At 51.5% G+C, this 15,926-nt stretch overlaps 1 protein-coding gene across 30 annotated transcripts in view; it reads left to right on the forward strand.

Annotated features, from left to right (window-relative positions):
- EPB41L1 (erythrocyte membrane protein band 4.1 like 1) overlaps positions 1-15,926 on the forward strand; it is a 126,425-nt gene that overhangs the window by 62,617 nt on the left and 47,882 nt on the right. For all 30 annotated transcript variants that reach the window (XM_060284586.1, XM_060284595.1, XM_060284591.1 and 27 more), the window contains 5 exons: positions 8,429-8,619; positions 9,500-9,664; positions 11,581-11,685; positions 12,292-12,334; positions 15,665-15,740. In XM_060284586.1, coding sequence (XP_060140569.1) covers positions 8,443-8,619; positions 9,500-9,664; positions 11,581-11,685; positions 12,292-12,334; positions 15,665-15,740 — 566 coding nt within the window. In that variant the 5' untranslated portion in view covers positions 8,429-8,442. The remainder of the gene's footprint in view (positions 1-8,428; positions 8,620-9,499; positions 9,665-11,580; positions 11,686-12,291; positions 12,335-15,664; positions 15,741-15,926) is intronic.

Raw genomic sequence — 15,926 nt, forward strand, 5'->3', positions numbered from 1 at the left:
TTTTCTTTTTCTTTTCTGACTCCTAAGTAATACATGCTCATAGTAGAAAAATTGTGTAACACAGAGAACCCCCTTTAAAAAGCCCCCAAAATTCCTGCTCTAAGGGAATGGTATTGTTAACCTTTGAGCCTTTAGACTCAGAACTCAAGATGAGAATTTCTAATATTTCTTGAGCACTAACTGTGGGTTTTGGCATGTAAGTGCTTTACGGGCATGGTCCGATTCTGTTTTCATAGTAAACCTGTGAAGTGGGTGAGATTATCATCATGATTTTACAGATGAAGACACTGAGTCACAGGGAAGTTAAGAGAGTGTTCAAGGTCTCCAGCCTCCTATTTTATCCTTAACCACTAGACTAGACTGCCTCTTCCCAATTGCTCCTCCCCTCCCTCTCTAATTCGTATATCTATTTAGGGTCAGGTGGTGTATCAGTCAGATTCTGGCGGAAAACAGAATTCCACTCAGATGCTTCAACTTGGAGAAGTTAATAAAGCTGCGAGCAGGGTTAAGGGAACCCACAAGGGGTACCCGCAAACTCACAGTGACAGAAGCTATTACCTCCCTTTGGCCTGAATGAACAGAGGGAGGGAATGGTGTTACCAGAATTCAGCGATGGCTGGGCCTGTGCAAGGAGCTGTCACAGAGGGGGGGTTCAGCCACCGCCAGAACCACAGGAAGGGCAGTTGGGAAGATATACCCCTGTCCCTCTCTGCTTCCACCCTCTGACCTCCTGCCAGTGACTCCCATTGGCCAAAGGCAATCAGAGGTTAGCAGGCAAGGGAGTTCAAAGGGTAGTCCAAGGGCTCATCCTCCCGCTTCTTTGAGCAGGGCATGGTTCTAGGGGTGCAGATGAGGACCAAGAGCCCAGGAGATGGTTGGAGGGGGACGGGGAAGATGTACTCCCTGGTTTCCCCCAAAGAAAGAAGGATTATCCTGGTAACTCTGATCATTGAAAACATCATTCAGAAGAGAAGAATCTCACTTTCTGCCTAGCATTCTCTTTGTTTTGGTGTTTTCCACACCCTGTCCATTTCTTTCTCTCTCCACTCCTTCCTACCATTAGTTCCTACCTGGTTCAGCATTCCCACAAACACCTGGGTAGAAGTCGTCAGTGTCTCAACTTTAGAACAGAACCTTCCTGGCTAGGGAGTGATTGTTCATGACCATGGGCACTCGTGGCTGTGTGTGCCCCCATGCTGTTTCATTGCTACGTGTATGTATGCAAAGGCACACTTCCGGTACACATGTCGTAAACATCTGTGATATACTCTCCCTTGTCTTTAGCGTGACTGTAACTTTTGTGTTTCAAAGTCCTTTTGTTCTCTGAAACATCCTTGCTCTACACAGCCCTGCTCTGAAGTGGGAGGACAGGAGCTCTCGTCCTTATTTGACAAATGGGGAAACTGATGCTCAGAAAGGGGAAGTGACTCACCCAAGGCCCATCAGATAGGAAGTGGCAGAACTGAAACAAGAAACAGTGGTCCTGATTTTGAATTCAGCTCTTCCAAGTGTATTTGCCTTTCAATCTTGGGAAGTTTTTCCTTAGCCAGCTTCACCCCTGGGAGAAATTATTCAGCACGAACCCCCTGAGGCTGCTGAAATGTCATGTAGTGGGATGGACTTTGGAGCCAGAGAGACTTGGCACACCTTATGACCTTGGGCAAATCGGTGGACCTCTTTGGGTCTCTGTGTCCTCATCAGTAAAATCAGGAGGAAAATAATCAGGAGTTTGGATGGAAAAGTCAGCTGCGTAAGATCTGATAAGTTGTCAGGACAGGCTGGCTGGCTGGTAGCCAGAAAGGCTCCCGAGGTGAATGCAGCCCAGGTCTCTAGACTTGTCTCATTGGCGTCCCATCCACCCATCACCCATGTGTTTTTCCATTTATCCATCTACCCATCCCTCTGACTCCAGACTCCCTGGGTTTGAATTCTGACACTATTTACTGGCTGCGTGATCTTGGGCAAGTTACGTCACTTCTCAGTGCTTTAGTTTCTTCTTTTGTAAAATGGAGATGTTAAGAGTACCTATTATAGGTTATTATGAAGATTAAATGAGTTAATTGATGTAACATGCTTAGATCAGTGCCTGGTAAATAGCAAACTCTATAAATGTTAGCTTTATTTTTGTTATTTATTAAGAACTGCGCTAAGCCCTGGGGAAAATGGTAAATGAGACAGATAAATTTTTTTTTTTTTTTTTGGGCCACGCGGCACAGCTTGTGAGATCTTAGTTCCCTGACCAGAGATCAAGCTCAGGCCTCCTGCAGTAGAAGCGCAGAGTCCTAACCACTGGATCGCCAGGGAATTTCTGAGATAGATAAATTTTTGTCTTTGTGGAGTTTATATTCTAGAGGAGAAATAGAAAGAAAGAAGTCAGTCAGTCAATCAGTATAAGTTCCGTTTGTGAACTTATGAAAAAACCAAACCCGGCATGCTTGCTTCACGGGAACAGAGTTTCTGTTTGAGGGGTGATGAAAAATTTTGGAAGTAGGTGGCAGTGGTTGTTGTACAACATTGTGAATGTAATTAATGCCCCTGAATTGTTACACTTAAAAATGGTTAAAATGGCAAAAACAAAATAAAGCAAAACTGAAAAACCAGCTATAACCAAAAAAAATAGAAGGAGGGACCCACTTTAGACAGAGTGGTCAAGGAGCACATAGATTGAGATCTGAAAGGTGAGAGATGTCAAGAGACAGGGGACAAGTCCACAGTCCCTGCAGAGGGACCATTAAGGGCAACCCCAAGACAGGGGCAAGCCTGGCGTGGCTGAGGTGCAGACAGAAAGCCAGTGTGACACCGTCATCACAGTGATGGTGGCAATAGGGGTGGGGAAGTAGTGGGAGCTGAAGCAGGGGCTGTGTGCAGGGACTCGGAGCTTTGATAAAGAATTTCTGTTTTATTTTGATGGGAGGTCATTGGAGGTTTTTTTTTTTTTTTGCGGTACGTGGTTCTCTCACTGTTGTGGCCTCTCCCGTTGCGGAGCACAGGCTCCGGACGCGCAGGCTCAGCGGCCATGGCTCACGGGCCTAGCTGCTCTGCGGCATGTGGGATCTTCCTGGACCGGGGCACGAACCTGTGTCCCCTGCATCGGCAGGCGGACTCTCAACCACTGCGCCACCAGGGAAGTCCTGGAGGTTTTAAAGAGGGCATCCAATGGAGGGTTGAAGAAATCCTTGTGGCTGCTCTGTGGAGAATAAACCCTAAGAGGGCCCGAGTGGCTACAGGGAGGCCATGGAAGAGGTAGGGCAGCCATGCAGGCAGGAGCTGAGAGTGGCTTGGACCTGGACGGAAGTGGGGATGGAGAAAAAGAACAAATCCAATTTACTGGGCTCAGAGATGCTGAGTCATGCGAACCCTGGTGGGACAGCTTGATGTATAAACCGGTCGATTCATTTTTAATGAGAGGTACAACTGCAAGCCAAGTGGATGTTGCCTCTTCTGGGCAAGGACACCCTCCCCCTTCAGGCCACCGAGACGGAAAGCCACAGCGTCTGAAGGCTGCTTAGTGACTCCGGAAGGCAAACCCGGGGATCCAGCCAGTGGTTGCAATGTTGAAGAGCATCAGAGGCTGACAGCCTGCTGAGCTGGCCCCAGAGGGGGCCAGGCAAGCATGCTGGGCCTCACTGGGCCCCTCTCTTCCAGACAGGGCTGGCGCAGGCACTGTCAGAATTTACCTCTCTGGCTGACCTTTCCCTTTTCTAATCCTGTGCATTTGGGTTTTCATAGGTTAGTGTCATCAGTTAGGCTTTGCCGGCCTCTGTCTCCCTCTATCCATCTGTTCTGGGTGGCCACTTCTTTTTTTTTGTTTTTTTTCTGGCTGCACCATGCAGCATGTGGGATCTGAGTTCCCCGACCAGGGATTCAACCCGTGCCCCCTGTGGTGGAAGCATGGAGTCTTGCCACTGGACCACCAAGGAAGTCCCTGGGTGGCCACTTCTAAACTCCTGCTTCGCAGACCACTCCCCACTCTGGCTTCCCATTACTGCTTGTAATTCTGGACCCTCTCAGGGTTGTTTTATTGGGTGCCGTCTTTATGTTATTTTCCTGAATCTCCATCACCCCCCTGAGAGGGAGGGAAGACTATCTCTGTTTTATAAGTGAGGTGACCTAGGCTCAGAGGAGTGAAGTCTCTTGCCCAAGGTCCCAGACTGAGCTAGTGGTGGAGCCGGGCTCCGTGTCTAGGTCTGACTGACCTGGGTCTGCCCCCTGCCTTGCTGCCCTGCATGGAGGGGTCCATGAGATGACTGTGTATGGGGTCCCTGGTGCTGGGCCTGGCCCGCAGTGGCTCAGCAATGGGAGTCTTGCCCTTTCCAGCAAAGTAACACTTCTGACTCTTGCAAAGCTGCCAGCCCCCATCCCCCCACCGCACTCCTTCCCTTCTCCCTGATTCCAGCCTGTCCCTCCTACCAGGCTGGGTGGAGCTCACCTTTATAGGCTTCTTGTTCCAAGGAGTCAGGATGTCAAGGCTCCTCCTTGTCCTCCGCACAGCCCTACTTATTCCCACATCTGGGCGTTTGCCCGCGTAGTGACTCAGCCCAAATGCCCTCCCTGCCATCTCCTGTCTAGATTCTCCCTTTTTTCAAAACCTAACTCCCTCACCCTGCACCCCCTACCCTCTAAGTCTTCTTTGGGAACTCCAGGCCATACTCCTGATCACCAGGTCCCAGAATCTTCTAGAGGCTGAAATGTACACTGGCAAATCTAAGTCACATCCTGGGTGAGTATCATCCTCCCGTGTTGCGATGAGCTCCACGGGAACCAGCACATGTCCCTCCAGGTCCCCTACGGTGCCTGGCCGGCTTGACCGCACAGCGGGCTCCATCAGTCTGTGCTGACCTGGGCCTGGGCAGCACCGTGCCCACGTGACTGGCTGTGGTAGAAGCCAAGGCCAGGTTCTTGGCTCGCATTCTGTGCCCCAGTGAGAGAACCATGCCATTATCCCTGGATTTGTGAGATACAGAAGGATCTCATCATAGGTTTAAAAAATAATAACGTGATTTTTCTTTTTAATTCATAACTTTTTTTAGAATTTAAACAGATTTTATTTATCCCTTTCTCATCCTGTCATACCAGGCCATGTGCATTGGAAAAATTTATTTTTTAACTTCTAGTTTTTTTAAATCATTCAAGAAATCTCCAAGTATAGTAGAAGAAAATGAGAACTACAGTTAAACAGAAAGAAGAAAAAAATGATTTGTAGACCTGCCTTCTAGAAGCAACCATAGTTAATATACTTGGCTGAAATTTCTGGCACTATATGTGTGCATTAATCAAACTAGGGTCAATCTGTACAAACTGTTGTGTATCATGCTTTTTCACTCTGGTGAAAATTTTCCATGATTCCATGATTTAAAAAATATATATATATATTTATTTATTTGGCTGCATCGGGTCTTAGCTGCAGCACACGGGATATTTCATTGCAGCACGTGGGCTTCTCTCTAGTTGTGGCGCACGGGCTCCAGAGCTCATGGGCTCAGCAGTTGGGACACATGGGCTCTCCAGTTGTGGCGTGCGGGCTCTGCAGGGCGCAGGCTTAGTTGCCCCGCGGCATGTGGGATCTTAGTTCCCCAACCAGGTATTGAACCCACATCCCCTTCGTTGAAAGGTGGATTCTTAACCACTGGACCACCAGGGAAGTCCCTTCCATGATATATATATATATATTTTTTTAATTAATTAATTAATTTATTTTTGGCTGCGTTGGGTCTTTGTTGCTGTGCGTGGGCTTTCTCTAGTTGCAGCGAGAGGGGCTACTCTTCGTTGCGGTGCACGGGCTTCTCATTGTGGTGGCTTCTCTTGTTGCGGAGCATGGGCTCTAGGCGCTCGGGCTTCAGTAGTTGCGGTACATGGGCTCAGTAGTTGTGGCTCACAGGCTCTAGAGCGCAGGCTCAGTAGTTGTGGCACACAAGATTAGTTGCTCCACGGCATGTGGGACCTTCCTGGGCCAGGGCTCAAACCCTGCATTGGCAGGCGGATTCTTAACCACTGTTCCACCAGGGAAGTCCCACTCAAGCCTCTTTTGCTCTCTGTGTCTCACCTGTAAAAGAAGAGGAGAAGACTAATTATCTCAGAAGGCTTCCAGCTCCTTTCCTCTGAGGTTCTCCCAGCACCAGGCAGTCGTGCCAGCAGCCTCTGCTAGAGACCTGGGTGGTGAAAGCCTGGGATATTTATTTAAGATTACTCTCCTGGCTATTTCCAAGATGATGCAGGCCCAGGGAAGGTTCAGAGAGTATGGGCTGAAATCAGACTGAGGCAGAGGTGGGAGCAGATGCGCTGGGCTCCCTGGACCCATGAGGGGCATGTGGATTCTGCTTCTCCCAGCACAAAACATACAGATTAGTCTATGGTTCTGGTTTTTTTTTTTTTTGAAGCAAAATTAAGCAGGCATTTATTTTAAGGGCTCTTCCCTGTAAGCCTTATCTAGCATTATGGCTGATATCCTCCAGTGAGGGCTTAGAAGAAAGCCAGAGCCAGGCAGATATGTCTCAGTTTGACACCATGAGGCTGTGAGCCCCCCTGAGCAGCTCTTCTTGCTTTGAGCTCTGGCACAGAGTCAGCACTTAGTGTCATATAAGCAACAGAGAGCCTTTATTTAACTATGGCTTTAAATTATACCCTTAAAGCCCGGGGTAATGACGTGAGTGGAAAGCATTTTTGGGTGGGGTTGAGGCAATGTGGACCAAGACCTTCCCTTCCTCCTCATCTTCTTAACGGCGGCATCTGTAACAACAGACCCTCTCATTTGTGCTATGAGCTCCAGCTTACAAAGTGTTCCACTCATTATCCACGAGGTGGGAATTGAGGATGCTCGTGACCTCTCTAGGGCCCTGGAGATGTTGGGTGGCTGAGTGGGGTGCTCAGGGCCCCTGACTTTCTGTCCAGTGCCCCTTGCTTTGGGTGGGGCTGGTGGCCCCTGGAAGGCAGGGGGAGAAACTGAAGAATAAAAAGAAAACGTGGGGCTGGGGCTTGGAGCATGTGCACAGCCCAGGGTGAATCCTGTGTCTGTCTGTCTAACTGCCCATCCAAGGCGCCATGGTGGGTGGGGTGAGGGAGGGACCTGCCAAGTCTCATCTGGATCTTTCTCATTTAGTATGATGGATTCGGAGGAAGGCTTTAGACTCACGGGTGCGGGTTCCTGCTCATTTCTCTGTTACCCGGTTTTAGCTCCAAATTTTTTTTTTTTTTGAGAGGTTTGTTTTGATCAATGGGGGTCAGAAATGGGTGCTTTTGCCTTCCTAAAAACAAACAAACAAACAACATGGGTTAAAAAAATATAGATGTATTTTTTAAATTACACAAGTAATTCCAAAGTGTATGAAGTAAAAAATGAAGCTCCCTCTCTTATCCCGCCCTCTCTCTTTTTCCTCTATCTACTTCTGAATTATTAACCTCTCTTAACAGTTTGGTTATCCTTTCAGATCTTTTACTACATGTGTACAAACACAAAGATGTATTGTTGAGGTTATTGGTATTTTTTTTAATATAAAAATGGGGCCATGCCATTCTCTCTTTCTTTCTTTCTCTCGCTCCTTTTCTCTCTTTGCAATTTGCTTATTCCAAAGAGCAGCTGGGCAACAGGTCCTTGATTCTCTGAAATCTCCTCACTTCCTGCTCTGAGGGGGAAATGATAAGAATAGTCGGTTGCAGAGATAATTTCTCAGTCCCTCGCTTTTTGGATGAGTCCTAGTGAGACCAACCGGCTGCCCATTTGTGGCGGATGTGGAGCCCGAGTCCAGTTCGCCTGACTTTGACATCATCAGGGCTATGCGTTTTTTTTTTTTTTTTTTTTTTTTTTTTTTGGCTATGCGTTTTTTAAGAGTACCTTCCTGCGTTATCCCTTTAAGTACATCCTGACAACATCCCTGTGAAGTCAGGGGGCAGGAATTATTGAGGCTTGGGGCATGGAGAGCCTTGTCCGATGTCAGGACTGGAAAGGCTGGGAGCACAGGGCTCTTTGGGTTGAGTTCCATTTATCCCACATTGATTGAGGGGCTACCGTGTGCCAGGTGCTGTAGTGGGAGAGACAGCCTGGCCAAGGGCCTGCCTGGAGGTGGTCACTGACTGTCCCTGGTGCTCTTGGCAGAGTGGGGCCCCCTGGAGAGACTCTCCTCGCCCTTAGGAAGGGCCCTGATTCCAGACCTGGGCCAAGAGCTTGGAGTCCCTGAGGAGCTATATGGCACAAGGGTGGGTGGGGGTCTGTGACCTCGGCTGTTGCCACCGAGCCCTCACTTCACATGACTCTGTCCCCATCCTCACTTCCTCTGTCTCTCCCTCCCTCCCTCCTCCTTCTCTCTGTGGCTTTTTGTCCGTTTGTCTCCATCTGTCTCTCTCCACGTGTGGTTCCTGTGCCCCTCGCACCGTTCTGTCGTACCACTGCTGCCCCTCTCCCCCATCATGTGCTCTCTCCTTTGTGCCAATGCAGGCGTGCTGGTCACCATGACAACAGAGACAGGCCCAGATTCTGAGGTGAAGAAGGCTCAGGAGGAGGCCCCGCAGCAGCCTGAGGCAGCCGCTGCAGCTACTACCCCTGTGACCCCCGCAGGCCACGGCCATCCCGAGGCCAACTCCAATGAGAAGCATCCGCCCCATCAGGACGCCCGGCCTGCCGAACAGGTGTGTGCCTGAGAGCACGGGGTCCCTCTTTCTGCCCAGCCAGTCCTCCAGAAGGGAGGCAACAGGGAAACTGAGATGTATTATTGACCCATTACATGCCAAGCACTGTGCAGGGGGCATAGTGTTCATTTCTATAATTAATTCTCTGAGACCTAAGAAGGTAACTGTTGATTTCCCCATTTTACACTTGGGGAAACAGAGCCTCAGCAGGATGAAGTGAGTTACCCAAAGTCACATTGCTATAAAGCGACAGAAGTGCAAGTCAGATCTAGATCTGATTTTGAAAATCGGTGTTCTTTCAACCTTATTTTCCTATCCCCCGAGGCTGTCCATTCTAGCGGGGCAAGCCCAGGGTGACTGCAGAGCAAAATTCATCACCCTAAAAAGAGACAGAGGACTTGGGGGTTCATCTAGCCATTGAATTCACACCTCCCCGAATTCACAGCTGGACCAGAGAGGGCAGGGACTTGGCCAAGGTCATTGAGGGTGTCAGTGACAGAGTTAGGACTAGTGGGCAGGGCTCTGACCTCCCTTCCCTCCACTAGATCAGTCCCAGCCCCATGCTAGACCCAGTGACAGACTGAGGAGGAGGAGACCATGTCCTGATCACTCGCGCACTGTTCTCGGCAGATAGGACAGCTCCCGCCTGCAGGGGAGCAGTGGACCCCTCGTATGAGCCCACCCATTGTACGCAGAAGCTCTGGCTCTCTTCCTGCACACACCCACCATTGACCGTGGTCACCTGGGGGGTCTTAGGGGGCAGTGGCTCTCATTTTGGGGTCTGTCTGAGCCCCAGCTGCATCCTTATTGCATCTCATTTGGACGCAATGCTATGGTTTCTAGCCCGCTGACTAAACCCTTCCCTTGGTTGGACCTGTAGAGCCTAGACATGGAGGAGAAGGACTTCGGGGAGGCCGATGGCCTGTCGGAGAGGACCACGCCCAGCAAGGCCCAGAAGTCGCCCCAGAAGATTGCCAAGAAATACAAGAGTGCCGTCTGCCGAGTCACTCTGCTCGATGCCTCTGAGTATGAGTGTGAGGTGGAGGTAGGGAGCACCACAGGCCCCGTCCTTTGTCGACCGTCCTCAGAGCCAGGATAGGCCTCTGTGCGCATGCAGCCTGGGCCAAGCCAGAGGGCATCCACTCTTCAAGGAGGCCTGGACCGACTGCCGCGTCCTGGGGAGATGACCCGGCCAGCCCTCCTTTGCACAGATGGTGGCACTGAGGCCCGCAGAAGGCTCTTCTCATTGCAGATAGTGTTAGGCGAGGCACAGGGCTGGTGCCAGGAATCAGGGTGGCTGTACCTCGGCAAGGAGTCACCGTTTCGGGGCTGATCTATAGCCTGGTAGGACCTGGGCTCTTTCATCTCACCCAGCAGACGCTGAGGTTTCAACCAGAATCATTTTCATTTATATAATGGGTGTGGAGAAGGCTTCTCCCTGTGAAGTACCCTATCCAGGGCACCAGGACAAACTGGTCACTCGAGGCTTCCATGGTGAGGCGTCCCCCAGGCATAGGGAGGTGGCCCATTGGAAGGACCCTCCCCCCCAGGCTGTGGAGACACCCTGTGGCATGGCTCTGGCCCACAGTGGGTGGCTGGGCAGACACCTCCTCTCTGGGATCAGCCCTCCTGGTCCCACGTGTAGCATCTCCCTTTCCTGTACAGGCTGGAACTCCCACCCGAATTCTAAGCTCTCACTCGCCCCCTTTGAGGTTCTGCCCCGGTCCAGGCATCATTCCTGGCCCATCCACGTGTATGGAAGAGTCCAGAGGGTGGCTTTACTGCTGAGAGTTACAGGACCCACCTCCCTTTCTCCCCCGATCCCTGGTCTTAAGGGACCGAGTTCTGAGACCTGGGAGGCTGGCTCTGTCGTCTTTGCCGGGTTGGGTTTTTTTTTTTTTTTTAATGTTTATTTCTTCCATAGAAAGGTTGCAGGGTGGACATCTTGCCTACTCCTGGGCAAAACAAAGGGATATCTTCTCCCTCTTTCCTCCTGCCCATGGTGGCCCCAAGGTGCTCTTTCAGTTACCCTAGAAGAGTGGAAGGGTTTGGCCAAGGCCACTCTCTCTGAAGCTCCCCTCCAGGCTCAGGAATCCCTTGGTTTCCCAGCTGCTCCCCACATTCAGGCCTGGTGCCAGTCCCCAGTGACCTAGCCAGACCTTGCAGGGACCTCACCTGCTCCCTGGAGTCCGCTGCCTCTTTGGGTAGTGACTGCTTCGCGCGCCCCCTGCCCCGTGATCCCTTTATCGATGCTCATCCTCACCCCTGTGGGTTTGGGGTACCCAGCCAGGTTCTGGGCTTTGTCCTTCTGAATCCTCAGGCCCAGGTGGTGTTCAGAGAGGTACCACGCCTTGCTGATGGGAGTTGGGGGGAGAAGGTGGCTTGAACAGTGCTGCTTGCAGCTGAGGCTGATTTAGGCTCTGTGAGCCCCTGTGGAACTTCACTTGCTGCCTGGGTAGAGGAGATGCTCCCTTAGTGTAAGGGGAGGGGCCAGTGGAGGACAGTCACGCTGTGACCCTGAGTCCCAGGCCCTCCCCTCCTCCCCTGCCCATGTCCCTCACATGTCAGGTGGCTTGTCTCTTCCTCTCACACTCAAAACTCAGACTTTTGGTTTTCTGCTCCTTGGGTCCAACTTAGCCTGTTTCTCCTAATCACTGTACAGGAAGGAAAAATCAGTCACTCCCCCACCCCACTCTGGCTTTCCCCCAAGCACGTCTGAGTTCTAGGAGGGCCCCAGGAGGGCTTGGAAGAAGGCAGTCGATGGGCTAGGCATTAGTTTCCCCCCAGGATTCCTTAGGACTTGGAGAGCAGAGCCAGGTGGGTGGCAGGAGTGCTGAGATCCTCCCCAGATGCTGGAAACCTCTTGCAGGTTTTCAGGTCGTCCTGGTGGAGCCTGGGGCATCTCCCCGCCCCATGCTGAGGTGTGTTCCGGCCTCACGGCAGCTCTGCTCTTCTCTTCAGAAACACGGCCGGGGCCAGGTGCTGTTTGACCTGGTCTGTGAGCACCTCAACCTCCTGGAGAAGGACTACTTTGGCCTGACCTTCTGTGATGCCGACAGCCAGAAGGTGCCTGGACTGGGGAGCGGGGCTGACTGGAAGGCCTGCCCTGGGTGGTGGTGGGGTCTCTTCCCTTAAGCCCCCATTGGCCTGGCCACATCCCATGGCTTCCATCAGTCCTCAGATCTTCATTAGGTACCTTCTGTCTGCACGCCTCCAGGGTTCACCCTGCCCTGTCCATCCTCAGTTCTCCGTCTCCTCTGTGCCCCTTCCTTGGGGGCCTGCAAGTCAGCCCCAGATGGGTATCTGGAGAGCCGTGGCATGGCTTCCTGTGGGAGCTGAGGCACTCACCCCCCAGCCCCTCTTCCCCACCCTTGGGAAACTCCTGCCCGAGTTTCCTTCTTCTCACCAATCCCACTGCAGCTGCATTACCCATTCACCGTGCTGCCTCCAAGCACTGCCAGGCCCAGAGCCCCCGGTCCCAAACCCTGAGTGAAGCCAGGCCTCATTCCCTCACCTCCCAGTCCCAGGGGAAAGGACCCAGACAGCTCAGCCAGGGAAGGGTGTTCCCAGCTAAGGGGCTGTTGGCAGGCCATTTCGGGACGTTTCTCTCTCCTAGCCCTACCCAAGTCCCCTCCTCCATCTCCCTCTAAAGAACTCTATCTTCTCCTACAGAACTGGCTGGACCCCTCCAAGGAAATCAAGAAGCAGATCCGGAGTGAGTGGCTTGCTGTGGTTGGAACTGGTAGTGGAAGGTGGCGGCGGGGGGGCTCCGGGCCTTGAGGGCCCTAGGTGCGCTGCTCCCTCCTCCTTTGGGAAGTGCGTTCGGACCCGTGAGTTCGTTTGCTGTGTGTGGCACATCTTGGGGAAGGCAGGGTATTGTTTTAGAGATGAGGAGCCTGAGGCCTGGACAAGAGGAGTCACCCAGCAGGTTAGCAGAGGGATCACAGCTGCCTTCAGGACGTCAGCCCTAGAAGGGACCTGCAGAGTCATCTAGGGCAAGGGGACAGACCGATGGCCTCAAAACAGCCACCTTCTGTCCAGGGCCAGTGCAGGCTTCGGTGATCAGTGACCTTTGACTCAGCTCAGAATCCTTGTCCCTACAGTACTCTAGGCCACTGCCAACTGAGAGGAGCGAATGTGTCCTGTGTTTAATGATGGGTGACCGAGGCCCAGAAAGAGGCAGTTGTTTACCCAAGATCACAGAGTGAGGTATGGGCCACGCCAGGTCTTGAGCCCTGGCCCCCTGGCACCATCCTGCACTCTTTTCAGGGCCTGGGTCAAAGACAGATGAGCAAGCCAAAAACCTGTCTTTTCTGGCCCAGAGGAAAAAAGGGTTGGGAGGGGGGCGGGGCAGCCTTCAAACGCCAGAAGGGGGAGGTAGGTGGCCTCAGCCAGGGGGCATGCGGTGAGTGGGGACTTGGAGCCTAGAGGCAGTGATGCCTCCACTGGGGGCTCCTCCCCTCGGCTGTGCTTGGGCTTCCTGGTCCCCTGGCTGGAAAGCTAGAGCCAAGCCTGTTGCCGTGACAGCAGGCAGCTGGGCCTAGGGATGCCAGCTGACTATGCAGGAGGGGGCTTGAGGGATGCTTTCTGTAGCCTCCTGTAAGTTGGAGATAGAGGCAGGCTCACGGACAGAGCCCCCTCTCTGGGGCCAACAGGGTCCTAGGCCTGACCTTTATGCTGTCCCCAGGAACCCCAGCCCAGCTGGGAGGCCTGGCTCTCATGCCTGAAAGAATCAGAACACACACAGTGGCTGAGAGTGTTTGAGAAGGACCAGGACCTTAGAAAAGAGAAGCTGCTGACAGAATCTTTGGGTCTCGACTCCCTCCCCAGGGCAAGAAGTGATCCCCTTGGGTTATGAAGGAGCAGGCCTCCCTCCTTTATTTAGTAAAGCCACAGTCTCTCTTCCTACCCCTGCAGTCTCCACCCACTCACCCCAGTTCTGGCTTCTGGGGCCCCCACAGAGCAATTTTTTACCCACTTTCTTGATTTGTGACAACTCCTACCTTCTAAAGGTGGCACCTGAGTCCTTATGTCCTGGCCTTCAGAGTTGGGTATACTTCCTCCCAAATCTCAGGGCCCATCACCTAGGGCACTGGGGGCAATTCCTCCACCTCTCTGGATTCCCGCATCTCCCTAGCACGTGGATTAGTGATTACTGCCTCACTAGGTGGGGATGAAGGTTCAGTGATGTGAGTGTGGACAACAGCCAGCACATAGTAGGTGCTTCACATAGTAGGAGGCAATCTGGTGTGATGGTTGAAAGGACAGATGCGGGAAGTAGACTGCCTGGATTTGAATCCTGACTCCGTCACTGCTTCTCGTGTTATTTAATTGCTCTGTGCCTCATCATCTGTAAAGTGGGGGTAACCTTTATCTTTAGGGTTGTTGTGAGGATTAAATGAGTTATTAGGTGTTCAACACCTAAAAGGTGCCTGCCCATAGTAACACCCAGTTTGTATTAGCCATTATTATTATTATTAATTGTTACCATTATTCTCTCGCTCTCTTTTTTTCTTGGCTGTGCTGTGTGGCTTGTGAGATCTCAGCTCCCCGGGATCGAACCCGGGTCATGGCGGTGAAAGCCCGGAATCCTAACAACTAGGCCACCAGGGAACTCCCCCATTGTTATTCTTGAGACAGGGATTGTTTCCCCTTGAGGCTGCTGTTTCCAAGGAGTCAGCTGCAGTCAGGAGCCTAGGTTGTGGAGTCATATGATCAGAGGCTAGACCTGTTTTCTATCGCTGACTAGCTGGGTGATCCTGGGAGAATGACTTAACCTCTCAAAACCTGCATCTATTAAAAGGAAAGTCTACCTCAGGATCACTATAAAGATTAAATTCCAAAAACACGTGTAAATTTCTTAGCAAGCCAAGCGACCGGCACTTAGTAAGTGTTGGAGACATGACATCTGTAGGGTGAAGATGGTGGTGCCTGCAGCGACAGGATGGTAGTGATGGCATGGCCTCCAGCCCTTCCTGTCCACAGCCCTGCCCTGGATGGGCCTCTCTTTCTCACTTTGTCAGAGGTCCCTTTAGAGCATGGAGCCCAAAATGTCCCAGGGGTGGTCTGACCGTTGTTCCGGATTATGGCCTTTCATCAAGGCCTCCTCCCTCCCCCCTCTTCTTAAGTGGTCATCCCTCTTCTTGGTTTGCAGAGCTTGTTTCCAGCCGAAACCGCAGCGTTTATTTTTCTCTACCTTGTAAATGTGTACCGTTGATTTTTCATATCTAAACGTGGAGGTTAACATTTATCCCTGGGAAATGTTCTTTGTTACTTTTAGCCCATTATATTTGCTTTTGGGTCTTGTTTATAATCCAATTCTGCCATCTGAGATGGAGTCACCATTATATAGGGCAGAGTTTTGCAACATGTTCTCTGAGAAACTTTAATCTGGAAGGATGCCCTGTGACAAATAGATGCAACAGGTCAGATGGATTCTGGGAACTCTTGAATGCATGTCCCCCTTCAAGAGGTACAATGCACAGTAGCAGAGTGCGGGCTCTGAGAAGCCCAAAGTTAGGAACCCTGTTTAATGTGGTATTTTCTAGATTAATTATCTTCCCATTGATGTCCTGGGGCACAGACTTTGGTGTAGAGGGAAGAGCATGGGCTCTGGATCCAGGTGGCCTGGGTCTGAACCTCAGCATTGCCACTTCCTAGCTTGTGACCTTGGACTGGCCACTTTACTGCCTGGGCCTCACCGTCCTCATTTACAAAATGGGGATAATCATTATCAAGGACTTACTTACAGGGATGTTGTGAGGTTTAATGAAGCAATGTTTGTAAAGTAATTAACAGCATGTCTGGCATGCACCATTGTTTTCTTTCTTTCTACCTTCCTTCCCACTGCTAGTTCACAAGTCTGTTAATCTGGGCCTCAGTCTCCTCATCTGTCAAGTGGGAATAATGTGCCAACCTCTCTTATTGGATTGTCCTAAGATGATTGTTATGGGAAGACTGAAAAATTGCCCATGGCATGGTGCATCTGGGCCACCCACGGGGGAGATGGGGCCTCTCTGATCTCTCCTCCATCTTCTCCTCTCAGGCAGCCCCTGGAATTTTGCCTTCACAGTCAAGTTCTACCCCCCTGACCCTGCCCAGCTGACAGAAGACATCACAAGGTGAGGGCTGGGGAGGGGTGGTGGTGGAGGGGGATGGACACAGAGCCCTGGGAGACACAAAGTGGTATATGGGTACATGATGGCAGGTGCAAACCCAGATGCCTACTGAGGCCAGGCAGACAGCATCAACAAGGGAAGCCAACTCAGTGCAAGAGAAAGTGATGCAAATGGAGTGGTCCATGGCAA

This window comes from Globicephala melas, chromosome 15 (genome assembly GCF_963455315.2).
Source record: "Globicephala melas chromosome 15, mGloMel1.2, whole genome shotgun sequence".
NCBI classification, from domain to species: domain Eukaryota; kingdom Metazoa; phylum Chordata; class Mammalia; order Artiodactyla; family Delphinidae; genus Globicephala; species Globicephala melas.